Raw genomic sequence first — 19,817 nt, forward strand, 5'->3', positions numbered from 1 at the left:
TAATAACAAATATATTTTTGTTTGGAACAAAAACACTTTTTCTTTTCTATTTCCCAAACTTACATGTTACTCTCCTAATTGAGTTCTTTAAAAGGATGGTTAGCACACATAGCTAGTAATGGATATATGAACAAATACAAGCTATTCAAAAACTAAATTATAAAGAAAGGAATTAGATAATATTTTCCTGAGGGACCATCCATGGTTCTTGAGTCTTTTTTTTTTTTTCATTGTTGGGATGATGTACAAAGGGGTTACAGTTACATTCATCAGGTAATGGATACATTACTTCTTGAACATTGTTACCCCTTCCCATGTGTTTCTCCCACTTTCCCTTCTTGGGTCTTTTTTGCAAGAAGGCCTTTTATATACAACTAAGCTCCAAGAAGCTTTAGTAGGAAAAGTTAGAAGGAATTTCCCTACCAATCCTTTTTGGTGATCTAGTTTTTTTCTTTTTTCTTTCTGGTAATTTTTTTTATTATCATTGTGTACAAAGAAGTTGTCAATTTAATAAAGCAGTTTTATGAATACAATGTATTTTGATCAACGTCATCCTTTTCAACATTCTCACACATCTCTCTCCAACCTACTTCTTCCCTCAGGTGGTATCCAAGTATATAAAAATGTATGGTAGATTCAAGGGAGAACTCAAATAGTATCGTTCCTTAGAAAGGCATAGTCAAAGTTCAACAAAATAAACACCAGGAAGCTGGTACTTGAAAGGGTAGGGTGGGGTCAAGAAGAAAGGGACAGACAAATGAAGAGATGATAAATGATAAATGCAGGAAAGAATCCAATGTATATTCTACTTTAAAAAAATATCGAACCTGAGTTAGTACATTAGTAAGAACAAACAAACGTAGAGAGGACTTCGAGTCACTGCAGAAGACACAGGAACATGCTCACAGCTTTATATACACTGCCAGAAATAATAGATGTGTATGTATCTCTGATTATACTTAAGGATGGCCAAAGACAAGCAAATCTATTTTTTATAGGAACTAACAGAATCTAATAGCTCCATTAGGGGGCTGAGGGAAAATAACACAGTACAATCACAGAACAACAGACAAGAAGAAAGAGTATGTCAAGTCAAGCTCAGGGCCTGTGAGGAATCTTGTTCACTTGTGTGCACGCTGAGGACATGGACATAGGCATTAAGAATGTGCACACTTCATATCTACAACACGTGCACATTTGTCTCCTCTGATGGTAAGTGACAGAGAATGTCTGTTTCCACACTTCAGACTCAGGGACACTTTCCCACAACCATTCTGCAAGTCCACAGTCTCCACAAGGTTCCCTGATCGTGTAAATGGTAACTTACAGAAAGCCACCCTCTCAGAAAGTCCTGTTTGTTGTCTCCAACCCAAACTTTATATTTCTCCTCAAATGCCATCTGTGGTCCACCTGTGGGCACAGCAGGCCAGTCAAAGGCTGCCTTAAGCAACTCCCTCCCCAGACAGTTCTGAGAGAATCTTTCCAGGTCTCTGCCAAACAGCTACCTACGTGGCTGAAAGTGGTACTTGCTGGTTGTACTTCACACCCACTTCTCCAGTTCTCTCCTTCCAGGAAGTCTATTTTTCAGTTGCAAGGACTGTTTACCTTGGCTTACAGTCTGTTGGGCACTCCCTCTTCAGTGTGCTTCCCAGTGTGAGGCCTCCATTCAGTTCTTTTGCTAAGGACAGAGGACGAAGTGTGTTATGGCAGCAACAGCCGTGCTGGGGTTATCACCAAGGCCTTAAATCAACTATGGAAATCTCATTTAGGCACCCAATCAGATACCATTCCTGATGAATAACTCTTAAGGGGGGGGGTGGTAAACACCCAAACGGAAAGCATACTTGTGCCCCAAGTCCCAGGCTGAGTTTTGAACTTTCAATAAGGAAGACATAGAAAGGTTAAAAATAGTAAGGAGCTATAGGAAATTCATCAGTGCATCTTCACAACATTACCTTGTTTGAAATCTTTGCAATCATTGCAAACTAAAGCATGACAACCAATGAAAACTCTACAATTGGGAATTTAGAGGTGTACTCCAGCTTCAACTCCTTCTCATTACCAAAACCTTTGTTTAACACAGGCAAAATGATCTAAAGTGGGTAACTGGGAAAGCTACCACTCATGACCAGAACATTATCAACAATTTCTATCAAGGGAGAGATAAGCATTTTAAGCATGAGACAACAAAATCAAGAAAATGAGGTTTCAGGATTCATTTGCTTAAGTGGCAAGACAGCAGTGGTGCCTAATTCTGTGACTACAGGACAATTCCATAGAATTTAGGATTCCACACATTGTCTTAAACCTTTCTCCTTTAGCAGTTCAAAGGCTTAGTACTGACTGTTAGCACTCAAAGGTGTAATTTGCTATTGTGTTTTATGTTGTATTGTCTCCACTTGTAAACCACTTTAAGACCTTTAGAAAAACAAATAAAGAGCTCAAGACTGGTGCTAAAGGAAAAACAACTCCCTGCTACTATAGAGAAGTGAGGACTTTAACCACTAATCATCAGTCCCTAAAATTACAGGGTTTGGAGCAAATCCAGATAGGACTCTGCTTTCCTAAATTCTTATACTTCATTCCTGAACACTTCCTCTTTAAACTATTGTGAGGCATTCTTACTGTTAAGTCACTCATTTCCACCATCCTGAGGAAACGCTTCAGATTTCCTTGGGGTGGGGGGCAATTGTGGTTCACTGAAATTCCTAGGGCAGTTGGAGACCATCAGGAGAAGTGAGTAACATTCTTCAGTGCAGTTAACATACACTGATCATCTCTGTTAAATTAAATTCCCTCTAGATCTATCAGCATGTATGTTTAAGACACCATCTTGGATTTAAGAATCTGAAAGTCCCTCCTCAACTGTAATCAAGCAACCTCTGACCATTAGAAGTATCCTATGACCATCTGAAGTATGTTTACAAAGTAATACAGTTATAACTTATGCTTACAAGTAGCCAATTACTGACCAGTACAATAGATGCCTGGTTGTAAGGTTACCAGCAACCACTACAAGCAAACTCTTACAGGCAAATATGGGGTAAGAGATGCTACCTATATGACAAACTGGCAAGAAAACTCACAAATGAAGATCACCTTCAAATGTTTACCAAAATACATACCGCTGAAACTAACCAAACATGGGAAAGCTACACACACACACAAACAAAAAGACTGATTAACCAGGTTCAACTTCCTCCTGCCATGATAGGATTTCTCATTGCGGTCTCTGAACAGGTAAGCCAGGGCCACTTGTTTTAGTCTCCACAATGCAAAACAAACAGTTCAGATGGAAAAGTTTGTGTATAATATCTTGGATGACCTTGAGTCTAGATTTAGTCAACAAATGCTCATTGAGTTCTTCCTTTGTGCCAAGCACTAGAATAACACACAATCCTGGCACTCAAGTGGCTCACAACAAGGAGGCAGTCAGGGAGACAGAAATGTGAACTCTAACATAGTAGGAAAAGCTCTATAACAAGAGGAGAAAGTGCTATTTACAGGGCATTGGGGGTAGGAGATGGCATTACTTTTTCCTGGGCGGGGCAGGAAGGCTTCACAAAGGAAGCAGCTGAAAGTGGAAGGGCCTGAAGGATGAGAACACATTTTAAAGGCTGTAAAGACAACTTTGGGGAATCTGAAAGTCGACACCACACCCATTTTTTCCAGTGGCTGGCTTTGCCTCCAAGTCTTTGGTAGGGCTTGATATTAGCAGATATGTGCTGACTATTATCTCCTGACTCCCAGAATTCACTGAAAATCTTTATCTGAGATAAGCCTGAAAAAAAAAAAGAAAAACCTCAAACTTTAGAAGCAACATAGTCAGAACTTGAACGTAGGAATCTAATTTTCCTTTTACCTATGTGATTTCAGTAATAGTATGCAAATTAGTCCTATGAGAAGCCAAAAGCTTACTATATGAAAATTAGAAATAGTTGTAATAATCATGGGTACGAAATACATCCCCCTCTCTAAAGTTAGGAAAAAAGAATTTACTGTTGCTCCTTTGCTAGTAATCATCATTTATACCTTCTCTTTTTAATTCCTACTACGCTCTACTTTTCCATTCTCTCAAGAAATATCACCCAAGCATTTCTGACTGGAGGGCATATGCTTACAGATTCACACACAATTTAAAAAATAGAATAGATGGACTATATTCAGAGCCAAATGCAGCTGCAGTTATATTTTTCTCTTGGATATGTTTTACCTTATTAAAGCATGTAAACACTTCTTTATCTCCCTCAAATATTCCAACCTCTGCTGGCAGTCTTTCCTCTCTCTTTCCAAAGTGTCTAATATAATTTCCGGAATAGACAGTCAATAAACTTGGTTGCTGAGGGTTCACCTTTTCCCAGAATAGTCTTTGAAAATAATTTAATCTTATTCTAAAACAAACAAACAAACAAAAAACACACCTTTGGCTTCTTTCATTTGTCTTATTTCCCTATAGTTGTCTTCCATTTCTCACCTCCAAATTTCAACTCTTTCCTTCTGCTATCATATCCAAAATCCCTATGAAAGATTTAAAGACAAGACAAAAGAAAACAACTACAGCCTGTCACAGTCATCCTAAACTGCTACAACAGTAAGGAAACTCATCTCCACCACCAAGAAACAAAGTAAGCGCCACCTGCCTAGTTATAAATATTCCAATTAACTGGGCAGTTCAAAGTCAAGGCACTTTAGTTAGAACTGTTCTTTTTTCAGATGTAATAAATATAACAATGTGTGATCTTTATTAACAAGTCAGTTTTGGTTTGCTGAACCAGAATAATATTGGCTACACTAAACATGCCTCAAGCTAAGGAGATGGCCATAGCACACTGGCAACCAATGCAAAATATTCTTGGTTGTGTCCCCAGCAACAGAAAACACAAGTAGCACATTCAGTCAACTACAAACTGAAAAAAGTCATTATTACAGCTTCCGTTATTACAGACACACTATAACCTTAACACTCCAGAGGCCACGTGCAGATGCTATGGAAAATATTTTATTGTCCTGAGTACTTTGTAGACCAGAAGATCAACTACAACCTTGTAAAGATCCTTATTCTATGAACTTTTTTATTTATCCATTATTGGGGCTTTAACTCATATCCTAAGCATTGTCCCTGAAAATACAGACACGAGCCAACAGTGCCCAGTTTTGTTCTATGAACCTCCATCACTCACTGACCTCTATTCTCCCATTCCACAATATAAAGGAATCTGGCCTGCTGGTCAACGCAGCCCCACTAAACAGAATCCTTTAGACATTACTGTAGACACCACTATCAGGAGGGGTCTTCACAGGGCAGGATACTGGGCACCAACTTCAGCTTAAAGTAAGGTACATATAGGAAGAGGGATATATGGCAAGCATATTGGACTGCAAAGGCTTTCAAGGCACTTGAGATCCAGTTTACACTGGGTTCCTGGGAGGGTAATGAAGGAGGTCAATTCACCCTGTAGTGAAGTGGGCAAGGGAGGTAGCTAATGGACTTCCAGCAGCACAAACTCTCCCAGTGAGTGTTTATATGTATGCAAATACATACAGCACTATCTGGCTGCTTTCAAGGCAGAAGTGTTAGGACCCAGGCACTCAGACTTTCATCGAAGTTCTAAAGCTAAATATGCAGCAACCAGGTGTGGGGATGGGGGGCAAATAAAGACCTATTTATATACCAGAGAAGAATACAGGAAAACCTATCTTAGGCAAAAGCTCAGGTTAGTCAAGTAACACCACTGCTGCCCACTCCTCAATGGCTATTTTAAATGGCCACTACTATTAGCTATCCTGAAATCTAGCCTGGAGGAGACATGATAAGATCCGGAACAGGATTTAACTTTCAATATCCTTTTTGAATAAAGAAAGAAAATGAAAAGAAAAAGCAAGCAAGCCACAGTAGAATAAAATGTTTAATTGTAGTACAGAATGAAGACAAAACAAAATACGGGGTGGGGCAAAAAAACACTAAAAATCAAGTAGGAATTGATGACTTCCGTGACCAAATTGAGAGTCAGTGCAGAGAGCCACATAATAATAAGCTCCAGAGTTGTCTCAAGTCACATAAACTCAAGTGGGGTATTTAACATTCAGCAGACTTATTAACAAAATAAATGATCAACTGGAATTAACCAGTGCCTCACTGGAAGGCTGTTCCCTGGCAAAAAAAAAAAAAAATGTCATGTCCACAAGGCAGAACAAGTTGGCTGGTGCTAAGCCAGCCACATTCTTTAGAATAACACCTATTACATCAACTTTTAAAACCACATGTTCATGCCATCAAACCTCATTCCATCCCCTGTTGCTGAACAATATGCAGAGGAAAGAGTAAAGGTTCTTTAGATCTCAAGAGACAACTTTCCAAAACTCAAAATAGGCCCATACTTGAAACTATATTCAATGAAGATGTGTTGTCTCATAAACAAGCGAAATGTGTCTTGATGGCTGACGCAGCCCCCTTCTCTCCCACTCTCTGCATAGCCCCCTGCAAGGACAAATCATTTCATCCTTCCAACTTAAGGCCCAGGATTAAGGAGCCACATTTCGTCAGCAAATGCCTTCTCTTTTTTCATGCATTATTACAGCTATATTTCTTTAAATTCAGCCTGCTCCTTAAGGAAACTCCCTGGCAAGTGAAAACAGCAGCAAAGGTAAAAGAATGCGGAGAATTTGGCTGCTCCCAGCAGTATTAGGAAGAAGAGCAATTACTCAATTCTCTCCTAGTGTCAGAGGCAGAGAGGAGCATGGGAATCTGGGCAAGTTTCAGCCAGTCTTTGCTCAAGCTTCACCCTTTGCAGTGTGTCACTTACCTACCTCAGAGCTGTAATAATTAATGAAGCAAAGGGGAAAGGAGAAAGAAGGAGGCAGTAGGCCAGCTCAGACAGGGAAGCAAGGCTGAAGGTCTCTACCTTGGATCCAGACTGGCCAAAGTTAATACACTAAACAGATTGTAAGCATGTAAAAGCTGTCATTGATTTCCCTATGATAATGGGAATGCAGTCTCCACTGTTCCCAATATGTATAACGATAGAGAATTCTTAGGCTTTACCCCTGAGCTCTTCTGTCCACAGCATCTGGCAAAGTGTCAGGTAGATACCACTCTTTCTTCCTTGGCTCTGTAAACATAAGGCAAGACTTGGTCTCTGCCCAGCATTTTTCAGTCATAAAAACACAGATCTTAGGACCCGACAAGGCCAGAACACCACCATCTCTCTCAGTTTCCTTGACTTTAGGAAAGTAACTATTGAATTCTGTTCAATAAACTAAGGAAGCTGAGGATACTTGAGGGGATTTTATTTAAGTCACTGAGCCATCAAGAGATAGAGGAGAATCCAGGAACCATGGCTAAGGCTTCCCCCTCCCCCCTATTATAATGTTCTTCTCATGCATAAGAATCTGATGATATTTGCCTTTTTGCACAACTGAAAATCCAATACAAGACAAGCTAGGACATAAACAAATATATTCACACTCTTTTGATTGAAGCTCAGAAATGTATTAGGTCTCTCATTTTTATGTCATCTACAGTGGTAATAAGTTTTCCTGAAATTTGCCTGAAGTATAGGAACTCATTGCTTTGAAAAAGCACATAGCATTCCCATTCTTTCTCAGGATATTTTTTTTAATTATATACTTTGATTTCCAGAGAAAAAATTTCCTAAAACTCAACCTTTTTCTCCATTTGGACTATGCAGTCCTAAGCTTGTAATCAATTTTTGTTGTTGTTGTTGTTGTAAAGCACAGTTCTCAATTACAGTGAGATTTCTGAGCCTTCTCTTCAGAATTCCCACAGCTCACACATAAGACACTTCATGTTATGAGGTCCAAAGAGGTCAGAATAACTATCAACAAAGTATAGATGAGGTAGAACATCCTAAGGCAGTGGTCTCATTTGGGCAGGTCTCTGCAGTCTTAAAAGGATGGATTACCATTTCTCCAGCCTGGGGATGACTTTTTGTTTTATCACAGCTTGAGCCAGTTTGTTCCTGGCCTTTGGATAAGAAGTTACCTCTAGTAGACCAGGCACTGCAGACTCAAGTTTCATCCTGCCTCTCCAGAAATTCCATTGTTTTGAATCTGAGTTGTTTATGGTTTTTGTTTTGAAATTCTAAAAAAGACAGGCTTCATCTCTAGTTACAGCTGATAGCTATTTTTTAACCTGTGATAGCCAGAGTAGGTAATTCTTTATTAAAGTCTTAGCTAAAATTTCCATCCAAAAATGGTTGTTTTAAATTCTCAAACACTAGAAATGTAAAGTAGCAAAATTCTAAAACAGTTAACACTTCATTTTCTTTCTTAGATATGCCTTAGACAAAATACACCTAGGATAATTTAAATAGGTCAATATTCTTGGGTTTTATTCACAAGCACGCGAAAGAAAGTCTGTAAACATTTTTGTAGGTTTTCCCATTTTGCTCCTAGTTGACCTGTTTGAACACCAACATTCTTAACAGAAACAGCTAAGGACAATGACATGAGGAAAGATGACATGAAAGACAATGACAATGAAAAAGTATCTTCTAAAACATCCAGTTTTGATAGAAACGTTCAGTTTCTATCAAAAGGTTTGCCTTTTGAGAAGAAACTTCAGCTTGAATCTACTGACACCAAGAAATTTATCTTCAAGTTCTTTCTCACAGTAGCCAATATAAAGTACCTACCTTATTCCCACCTGGAATTCTTAGCCAGCATTAACGGGATAAAAATGATAGTAAAGGAAGCATAGTAAAGGAAGAAAGTCACAGTTAAGAGTAAGCAGTATGGGCTGGGAGTTTGGTCTAGTGATAAAGTGCTTGCCTAGCATGCATAAAGACCCAGGTTCGATTCCTTGGTACCACATTCATGCAAAAGCTGGAAGTGGTGCTGTGGCTCAAGTGGTAGAGTTCTAGCCTCGAGGAAAGCACAAGGACTATGCTCAGGCCCTGAGATTAAGCCCAGGACTAGCAAAAAAAAAAAGAAAAGAATAAGCAGTATGGTGAGACCACACCTACATTAGCAATTGAAGAGAAGAAACTAGCAGATATTTTAATTCTGGGCAATCTTCCTTTTCAGCTTCACCCTGATTTGTCCCACACTCTCCACTGACTGCACAAAGCAAACTCATAGTAAACCTGCAATACTCTTTTGTGAAAAGACAAAATTGGGAGGGAAGAATACTCCAACTCCAGATACTCAATGGCCTTCACTGTCAGAAAATCATATCCCATCAAGCCTAACAAGTCACCTTTTACAAGTATATATAATTTTAGCATACCTCTTTGAAAGAAAAGGCCCTGAGACACAAAACCAAGTAATGGCCAGGTGTGGTGGCTCACACCTGTAATCCTAGCTACTCAGGAGCCTGAGATCTGAGGATAGCGGTTCAAAGACCAGCCCAGGCACTAAAGTATGTGAGACTCTTATCGCCAACTAACCACTAGAAAACAGGAAGTGATGCTGTGGCTCCAGGGATAGGGTGGTAGCCTTGAGCTGAAGAGCACAGGGACAGCGTCCAGGCCCAGAGTTCAAGCCTATAACCAACAAAAAACAAAACAAAACAAGCAACGTTCATGTTAGGTAGTAACTGCAAAGGGGCTGGGAATTAACTACCATCTACACTTAGGTCAAACCAGGAATGGGTGGTTCTCTGTAACAACAACCAGCGTTCTTTTCTCTGGGACAAACATCTGAGGCCAGAATTTCCCCTCAGAGCCTCCTGCTGAAGTGGGAAGGAGGGAAGTATGTGTTTCCACAAAGGAGATTTCTAAATCTACATATAGGAAAAGCCAACAAAGAAAATGAGAAAGAATGGAAACAGGAGTACCAGTTATTTAGAAAAAGCTTATTTGGTACCAGGCACAGTATAATAACCAAATATACACGGTAGTATTACATTTACACATCATCTATGTAATCATACATAAACATATTCATCATCTCTAATCCTCACAATGGTACTTGCTAGAAAGCTGACATACATTTTCACATGAGAAAAAGAAGCCCACCCAAACGAAGCAATTTTAGCTTCACAGTTAAAAATAACAACAGGGCTGAGATTTGAACATACAGTTTGTCGAGCCCCAAGGCCTACTTTCTTTTTCCTTGAACATTCTGAACAAGAGGAATGGGAAAAAAAAATGAGTGGTGGAAGAAAAGACCCCAGGTCTTAACTTTGTTGCTAAACTTGGTTAAGGAAAACAAACAAAATGATGATGAGAAATAGAGAAGGCCCTGGGCTAAAGCCAGTGATTCTGCTTGTTTCATAAATGCTAGGTGACACTTGTCAGTGCTCTTGACCCAAGACCACACTGTAGCAGAAGTCCTCATGTCTGCATGCACACTTTTACACAAGTGGTGTCACTACTTCATAGCAGAATCCAGAACCACAGGAGACACTCCCAATAAAGTTGTCAGCATAAGAATAATCCGTAGGGCCAGGAGATTGGTCTAGTGGTAAGGGTGCTTGCCTAGCATGCATGAAGATCCAGGGTTCAATCCCTGGGTACCACATATATAGAAAAAGCTGGAAGTGGTGCTATGGCTGAAGTAGTAGAGAAAGCCCAAGGACAGTGCTCAGGCCTTGAGTTCAAGGACAGGACTGAGGAGGGAAAAAAAAAATTCATGGCTCAATAGGGAAACAAGCTTGAGCTAGGAGGAGAATAAATGGTTAAGCTATAAAGGAACAGACTGGTTAGACCTTGGCTTTGGAGCAGGTGGGCCTGAAGAAGAGGTGGAGCTGTGCCAGGGTAAGCTGTTTCCTTAGCTCAGAGCAGGCCCAACCCTGTGGTGACTACTAAAGTGAGCCCTCCAAGAGTTAGCCGCAACATCTTCCAGGATCTAATGGGAAGGAAACTGGATATTACCGATTACAGTGAGATTAGGCCTCCTTCCTCCCCAAACGAAAATGAAAGTGGTTAAAGTTATAATTCCTAGCCTATAACAAAACACTCCAGAGACCACATTTTGCCCCAAACACAGAAATTTTGCAGCAGCTATTTAGACAGATAACAAACAGGGGTTAGGGAAGAGAAGTAACAATTTCAGAAGTCTTAAAGCTTATCTTCATGCATTTGTGGTGTTGGATTATGGTTGAATACAGGAGGAACTGGAACAATTCACCTCTTTGTCAAAACTCCAAACTTCTCACTACTGACAATCAAGAACTCACAAAGATGACGATAAAGTACAGCAAGGGAAGTTGTTTTACAGGAGGCTTGCTAACATAAGCCAATCGTCCTTCCTAGTCCTCCCCACCAAATGCCATTCCTATCCTACTATTAACGGCAGTCTATGGCCAAGAAAATGACATATACAAGAGTACAGATTCTACCCCAGAGACCAAGAACCATTACACTCTTCTACTAGAACAGGTATTTCACATGGGGAGTCACTGGAATTAAGAGGAGATAAAAAACTAACATATGTTCACTTTGCAACTAAAATCTTTTGTTTTTTTTTTAAACTCCAGTCAGGATCAGAATAAATACTTGTAAGATTCCAGTGTTAATTTTGAGGACATTCTTTAAAGTGTAAGTACAGTCAAGTACCCCTCTGTCCCCAGGACTGAGAGCATGGAGGTGTTTGGAAAGGTGACAAGGTACTGGCCCTGGCAAGTGGTAGAACGGGAGGAGGTGAGAAGTGTTCATCAAGTCACAGCCCACTCATGTGCCTATGGGAACAAGCTAGAACAAAGAGAAATACACTCTTAAAAGGAAAACTTGCCATTGTGAATCATGTGAATAATGCAGCCCCATCTTTAGATGTTAAGGAACAGTCTGCACGTTGCTGCATAGGCTCTAAGTATGGGTAGGTTCCTTTCCAGCCAAACTGAGCTCCTACTCATACTTTTAAGCCTTATTCAAACTCATATGCTCCACTTCCACTTTCCCACCAGAACTTGAGGTGATCTCCTCAGATCCTGCAAGAGTTAGAACAGACTTTATCTACATGTTTCAATGCCAATTACTCATATATACATTCACAAAAATCACTTCTGCTTGGCTTGACTTTACATGATTATGTCAATTTTTTCTGGTCATGTCTTACTGTTTGTCTTGATTCAAAGAGTGCATGAAATAGAGTATATCCCTCTGAGATGTCCCAGGATCTCAGGTGCCCCAGACCCCAGCAGAAGGCCTTATGCAGAGTAAACAGAAAAAAAAAAATCAATGAACCAGTGATTGATTTCCACGTAAAAATAAGTCAGATCCTTGCAAATACAAGCTTTGGAAAATGAGATCTTGAAGACAGCAGGCTTCCAGTGTGTGCTATTCATTCCTACGTGGCCAGACTACCATGTCTTTTTCAAATAATTAAGCAAGCTTTACTGACCTGTCTCCATGAAAAATCCTACCATGAAGAACACTGTCTCATCAAAGACACTTGTTCACCTTCACCTTTCAGCTTCAGCACTGTATTGACACCCTGTAGCTGCACAGTTACCTCTCCTGCCAGCACCATGGCCTGAACGATGCTAAACCCATCTACAGTTTTCAGGAATTTTACAATTAATGTCTACAATGTGTTTCGTAACATTCTTCAGAGAGTGATATGTTGGCTAAAATGCAGTCAGACATTTTTTTCCCTTCTCCCATTCAGTTATTATCTCTTTATGGCCTTGGTCTTCTTCTTCTGGGCTTGTTTTTTTGTTTTTGTTTTTTGCCAGTCCTGGGGCGAACTCAGGGCCTGGGTACTATCCTTAGGCCTTCTCAAGGCTAGAGCTCTATTACTTGAGCCACAGCACTACTTCTGGCTTTTTTTTTTTTCTGTGTATGTGGTAACAAGGAATTGAACCCAGGGCTCTTTGCATGCTAGGCAAGCACTCTACCAGCAAACCATGTTCCTGGCTTCTCCCAACTCGAGCCCCCCCCCTTTTTTGCTTGGTTTTTGGAAACAGGACCTCACTGTACAGCCCAGGTTGGCCTGGAATTGGGTATGTAGCTCAGACTAGCCTCAAATTCTGTATTTTCCTGTCTCAATCTGCCCTTCTGAAGGTTGGATTTTCAGATAAACTACAATGCCCAGCTCTTTTCTCATCTCTTGTCTCCTGTGTCTCATATTGTTCATTCAGACTACTAGAGATCTTGCTTAAGCTAAGGAAAGCAAAGAAATCTGTACCAAACCGCTAAAATGATCTCCCACAAATGAACACAATGCCCAGTTTTAGGATTAACCTGACAGCTTAAACTGTACTAATAGTATATTCCTTACAGGTTTTCTGCTCACTGATAACCAAGCAAATCACTCCAGGATTGCATTTTGCCTTTCTGCTATAAAGTATACAGTTCATTGTCCTTTGCTAAGTGTTTTTATGTGACAGGACATCTTAATAACAATGAGGATTCTGAGCCTGATAGTCAAGTGAAGGTCATGGAGTCCTGTCATTGGTACATGTGCAGTGAATAGCTAGTCTCCCCATGTTTTGTCAATATTTACATTTGGGAGGAACTAATTGCTTCCTTGTTTACTTGGATTTGTTTCTCTTCCCATACCCATAATTTTATACACCCTGTGCATGTATTCTCTCTGGTAGAGTTCACTCTTTCTAAAGACTTTTGAGATGGAGAAGAAAACCCATTACTCAAAAACAAAAGTCTGCAGACATAAGCCAATTAAACTTTTCTAACTGCAATGTAAGTATTAACTTTGCTCTTCCTCTTCTTTCGTGTACAAAAATGAAATCTTAACTCCAAGAAAACAATAAGAGCAGGTTGCAGATGTGGCCTATGCACAAGCTACTAAGGGGCAGGGCCCCACACTGTGGGGCTTTCTGGGGCCTTCAAGGGGCCACCAGCTCCACTGACTGTCCTCCAGTGATAAGCAAAGAAACTCTGTGCTCATGGCTACAGTTTAAAAAAAAATAATAAAGTCCTCTTCTTAGCTGAAAGTAGCTGCTACACGTGCTGATGTTCTCCCCACTGCTCTGTGAAAAACAGGGAGAAGAACAAGCTAAAATAGCAAGAGGGGAAAGAAAGTTAAATTGTTTTCTGAGAGAGAAACTTTTAAATGGCAGTGGTTTAGAAAAAAATGAAAAAAATGGAAAATTAAAACTTCATAAAGTCTGGAGCCACAGAGTAAATATTCACTTGCGGAAAATCAGAAGGGGGAGTTGGTACTTACCTACCTGCAGTAGAAATAGTAGAAGTCTTCAGAGTAGACTCAAGAAGGTCCACTGTCTCCTAATCATTCTGTCTCTATAAACTGTCAAATCCAAGCCATCATCTTACCCTTCTCCTACCGAGAGACAAAGGCTGTCAAGTTTCTTCATCTTGCCCCACCCTTTCCAGAAGCATAAAATACTAATCCTCAAAAATTGGCCTTCATTCCTTTAGTTCAAAATACAGTTCTTCCTGTCCAATCAAAACATTCTTTCTAGACAATCTCACTTCATTAGTTTTCCAAACCTCTAATCCTCCAAAGAGATCTCCCATCCAGACTTCTTCCCCAGGGTTAGGAGCCAAACTTGTTTCTTTGGCTTCTAGGTGATTCTCTTCTGCCTCCCCTGAAGGCAGACTGACTGGCCAAGAAAGCAGTCCAGGTAAGGGTTCTGCAGAGGGGAACAGGAAAACTCACCAGAAGAATGGACACAGAAGGGGATTGTACTCTTCCTAAGGCCCAAAAGCCCCTTTCTAAGACTGAAAAAAACAGAGGGAACTTTTAAGTACCTGGCTCCATTCTGGAGTTTTCAAACATAGTCAAAATTACTTCCTTAATAACAATCTAAATTATGCTGTGAAGAAATTGAAGCATACATCTCACATGATTCACATAACATAACTCCTCCCTTTATCTGGCTTTCAGCAGTTTATTTTTTTGCCTTGGGGTTCTTTCTCTGGACAAGATTGTTCATCCAGAGAGCCCACCATGAGTCCATATATCTTAGAAACCTACCACAGTGAGCCAGTGGTGAAAGGGGTCTATTTTGATCCATGATTTATCTAGCTCATGTTGTGAGATGCTGTTGAAAGCATGACTTTAACCACACACAAAGCCAGTATGGGAGTTAAAAAAAATTCATGTCAAGTTGGCAGAGCAATATAATTTGTGTTTAAATCTTGTCTTTGGAAGCAGGTAGATTAGTCATGATAATATTTCTGTAACAAGCAATATGTGTTCTCAGTGTAGCCAACTCCATAAAGTTTCAAGACTTTTCATTAACAGATACAACCAGTAGGGGTCATTTTAGTGCAAAAATTGCAGCACAAGAGTTTTACATGAATATAGAAATTCCTGTTCATGTTAGTTATGATAATCACACATAAGTTTCTGAACAAAAAAAAGTGAAACAGAGAGATGTTTGGCCATTGAAGAACTTTCTTACAGAGTACCAAGAAAAAAAAGGGGTGGGGGGGGGTCAGCACCTTCTAGATAATTAGTGACATCTAAAGGCCCCTCTAATTCTTAAGAAAAAGGGTTACCCACTAATCATATGCTTTCCATAAATCATGTAATAATGTGAAATTATTTGTAATTTTAGACACACAGTTGAAAATATCTGTCTAAATCCAACCATTATATCATGCCAGAAAGCGCTGTCCTTTTTCATGGGTTTAGAATGCAACTTGACTGCTGCTTTTAGAATTCTTAGAAAAAAAGAATTATTTAAGTGCCTTGAGAACACTATTTTGGTTTCTGAAAACAGGCCTGCTAAATGAAAAAGCATCTCTAGAGAACATTAATTGAAATATAATCACGTCAAGAAATTCTTTCCAAGCATTTTCAAAGCTAACACCAAGTACACGGGTGTTACCAGAAGAAAGGAAGCCGTGAGGGATCACATCATTCCAGAGGAATGAAAGGCTCACCAACAAACTGCCAAAATAACTCCATACTGTGACATGTAATGTTGCTGCCAAAACACTTGATTACTGTAAATGTTCCCTGAGCAGTTCCTTCACCAGAAACACACAAAGAGGAAACAAACAAGGCTTAGAATCTCTAGAGCCTCCAAGAGTCCTTCTCAGAGCACAGCAGATTCCACTGCATTTAACCTTGTCTCCTGCTGGTTGTTCCTTGCAGATTTATGGGAGGCTGGATCAAGTTATGCTCCAAAGTGGTAAAGTTCAAAGACGCCTGGGTCTAAGTCATTCACAACTCCCAAAGTCAAACACATAAAACTGTATCAGAGTCAGCCTGATGGCCATTTGTCCTGAGAGGAGAAAAAGAAAAAGCCCATGGCCACAGAATGGGACTTCACACGGGGTGACGGGCTTGCTTCTGTGTTTGAGGCCAGCAGGGTCTTCTAACTAAAGTCCACCTTCTGCTGGGGTGCAGCCCTGAAGGGCTTTCTCTTCCCAGAAGAGTTCTCCCCACTCGTTACCACTCACTAGCTTCCAAACCCTAACAACTACAAGGTAAAAATAAATAGGAGTGTATTTAAAGAGTATTCATTTTTATCTTTCTTTTACACACACACACACACACACACACACACACACACACACACCGCAAAGGATGCTCCAGAATAACCGCCTCCCTGTCTCCTAGGTGCTGGCTGTGGGTAGTGAGGGCAAAGGGCATCCTCACCACTCCCTAGCAGGCCCTCTGAGAACCACATCCGTGGCCCAGGATCAGCCAGAGCAGGGGCCCCACTTTGCCCTAACAGTCAGACAAAAAGCACGTCTGGACCCCGAGCCACACCTGGCACACCACCCGGGGTGGAGGTGGAGGAAGGCCCAGATGCAGAACACGGGATCCCCAATCAGGTGAGGCTCGGCTACCCCACCCTCCTCCTGCTCTCCCCGAGCGGGCGAGCGGGCGGGCGGGCGGGCACGCGGGGCGGTGGAGAGGCCGGCAGGACCATCTCCCCTCCCCGGCGGCTGTCAAACAAACAAAAAGGCGGCTCGGGCCACACGCCTGGAAACACGCGAGGCTCGGCTCCCGCGCGGCCTCGGGCCGCCAGCCACCCCTCCGCACTCCCAGGTGCCACCCCCGCCCCCGGCAGCCCAGAAAAGCCTTTGACCGCTTTTCCACAGGCCAATAAATGAGTAACCACCCTACGTAACTTCGCTCGGGCCCGGCAGACGGCCGGGCTGGAACAGATTTCCCTGCCGAAGGAGCAGGAAGGAGGTGAAGGAAGAGCGCGAGGGGGAAAAAAAAAATCATCCGAGGCACGCGGGGGGCGGGGACGGGGGCGAGCGAGCCGGAGACACGTCTCGGCCGGCCGACAGCACAGCGCCAGGCGGCCCGGGGTGACGGCGCCCGGTGCCACACTGCGCCACGCGGGGAGGGGAGGGCGGAGGGACCCGCGCCTCCGCAGTGCCCTCCGCCCGCCCACCGCACCTCTACCCCGGCGGAGGGGGTGGGTGAGGGCGGGCCGGCCCCCGCCTTAGCTGGAAGCGTCCCCCGGGTACGGGTCCGAACGGGGTCCCGGGGGCGCGATGGCTCACCCGCCCACACCCACCCACCCACCCACGACATCCGGGCGTCGGGAAGGAGAGGGAGCGGGGATGCAGGGGTGCCAGGGGAGCACTATCCCGCAGGAGTACTGAGGGAGCACCCCCCTTCTCGGGGGTACTGGGCAGGGAGCACCCTCCCGCAGGGGTACTGAGTACCATCCCGGTGGGGGCGGCGCCCAAGCGCCCGTCCGTTCTCCTGTCGAGCCCTCTCTCCTGGGAAGAAGGGGGTGCGGTCTCAGCCAAACTTTGTTGGGCGCCGAGGGGGCGGCGCGGGCCAGGTAGGAGGGGTGGTGTGTGGAGAGGGCGCGATGGCGTGGGGCGGGGGTGAAGAGGTGGCCCGCAGCGGGCGGCCGTACCTTCGCAGACGCCCACTTCGTACTCGGTGATGGAGTCGCCATTGAGCGGGGGGCGGATGACACAGCGCAGCCCCCGGTCGCAGGCTCCGTGGAGCCCGTAGGCGCCGCCGCAGCTCTCGTTCCTCTGGCGGGCGCACATGTAGCAGCAGCCGCAGACGCCCTGCACGATGCTCCCCGGACAGCTCCGGGGCTCCTCGCACTTGGACTCGTCGCAAGGCAGGCAGACCAGCGCCCGGGTGCCGGAGCGCGCCAGCAGCAGCAGCAGCCCCAGCAGCGAGACCAGGAGGTGCCCGCAGCCGGCCAGCCCTCTGCCCCCCGCCACCAAGTACATCCTCCTGCGCGGCCGCCGCCTCCTCGCAGCCGGGCCGGGAGCGGGGCGGGCGCCGTCCCCCGCGCGGGGCTCCCGCGGCCCGCGGTGCTCGCCGCCCCCCTCGGGGCCCCCGGGGCGCGCCTCCCCTGGCGGGGCGAGGCCCCCGCCCCTCCCGCGGGCCGCGCCGACCCCGAGCCCACGAGCGGCGGCGCCAGCGGCGGCAGCGGTGGCTCCCCCTCTTCTGCCTCCTTCTCCACCTCCTCCCCGGGAGGGAGGGGGGAGAGAGAGCGAGAAAGGGAGAGGGGGGGGGGCAAAAAAAAGTTTCCTCCCGGCAGCTCCGGTTCAACCCAAACTTCTGGCGGCGGAGGCTGCGCTCAGCTCCGGCCCCGGGCTGGCGGCGCCTGCTCCTCCTCCTCCTCCTCCTTCTCCGCCTCCCTCGTCCGGGTCGGCCGGCCGGCCTCGCGGCGGTGGCGGCGGCGGCGGCAGCAGCAGCACCACAGCCTCCCTCCGGGCCGGTCCCCGCCTCCGAAACCACCGAGTGGGCGCGGTGGCGCAGCGGCGGCAGAAGGTCGGCGGCGTCCGCTCCGTTCCGCTCCGCGCGCCCGGCTCGCCTCACTCCTGCGCCGCTCCTCCGGGCGCTTGTTTATGGCTGGAGCCGCCGCCGCCGCTCGGGCTGCGCCCTCCCCTCCTCCCTCCTCCCCCAGACCTCGGCCCCCCCCACCCCAGCGCCGCGCGCCGCTCATTGGCTGCACACACACCCCCCTCCCGAGCCCGGGCCGGGCTGGCCCCCTCCCCGCCCCTCCCCCTCCCGCCCGCCCCGCGCGCTCCCTCCCTCCACGCCTCCTCCTCCTCCAGCCGCCCCCCTCCTCCCGCCCGCCCCTCTTCGCCCAGTCCGGCGCCCTGAGCCGGCCCCCGCTGCTCGGGCCCCGGCGCGGCGGGCGCGCTGCGGATCGGCTGCCGGGGCGGCCCGAGTGCCCGTCCCCGGCCTGGAACCGCCGAGGGCGAGACGCCCGCACCTCCGGGAGGAAAAGAAAAAGCTGGGCAGGGGTGGGGGGGGGACACTGAATTCCAAGACTGACGGGGACCCCCCCCCGTTCCCCGGGAAGCCACGACGGGCGACGGCTGCAGCCTGCGCCGGGTACCCGAGGATAGGACCCCCCCCTCCCGCCCCAGGCCGGGGGAGCGAGGGCGCGGAACCTACGCAAAGTGGAGCGAGAATCCATCTTCCAACTCGAGCTGGGAATAGACTTTGTAAAAGATTATGTAATGGAGGCTCGGGGAGCGGGAGGCGTCTCCCGAGAGGCTGGGGAGACTGAGTGCTCGGAAGGGTCTAGGTAGATATTCCTCGGGGAGGGTGGTGGGGGCGGGGGGGGGGGCGGGGGGTAACTCGGGGTCGCGCGGCTGCGCTCCCCGTGCGGGGCGGGGTGCGGTGTGAGAGCAGGGGCCGACTGGAAGGGACCGCGGCCGGACCCCCCCTCCCCGGGGGACGGCGGGCCCCAGAGGTGCCCGAGGGCTCCCCGGACAGCCGTTTGGGGCTTGACCAGCTCAAGGCCAAGTGGTGGGGATTCAAAGATGAAGGCCGGGGTACGAGGACGAATCAGGCGGAGAACGCCAAGCGCTTCCCCTGGAGATTGTTCTCATCCTCCCCGGGGCCAGGTGAGGAGAACCGAGGGCGGTGAGGATCCTGGGCCACCATTCTTAGGAGAAGTCAAACAAACAAACAAGCAAGGAAAAGTTGATGGATTGACCAAGTGACTCGGATCCCTACTGGAGGGACGGGGC

At 45.6% G+C, this 19,817-nt stretch overlaps 1 protein-coding gene across 4 annotated transcripts in view; it reads right to left on the bottom strand.

Moving 5' to 3' along the window:
• Positions 1-18,367, bottom strand: part of Crim1 (cysteine rich transmembrane BMP regulator 1) — a 177,847-nt gene extending 159,480 nt beyond the window's left edge. Inside the window, exon 1 of one of the 4 annotated variants that reach the window (XM_090337161.1) lies at positions 17,726-18,367. In XM_090337161.1, coding sequence (XP_090193287.1) covers positions 17,726-18,056 — 331 coding nt within the window. In that variant the 5' untranslated portion in view covers positions 18,057-18,367. The remainder of the gene's footprint in view (positions 1-17,725) is intronic. The other 3 variants (XM_090337159.1, XM_090337160.1, XM_090337162.1) reach the window with 3 other exon arrangements.
• Between the last annotated feature and the right edge of the window lie 1,450 nt (positions 18,368-19,817).

Source organism: Megascapheus bottae, chromosome 7 (assembly GCF_031878675.1).
Source record: "Megascapheus bottae isolate mThoBot1 chromosome 7, mThoBot2.hap1, whole genome shotgun sequence".
In the NCBI taxonomy this organism is placed as follows: domain Eukaryota; kingdom Metazoa; phylum Chordata; class Mammalia; order Rodentia; family Geomyidae; genus Megascapheus; species Megascapheus bottae.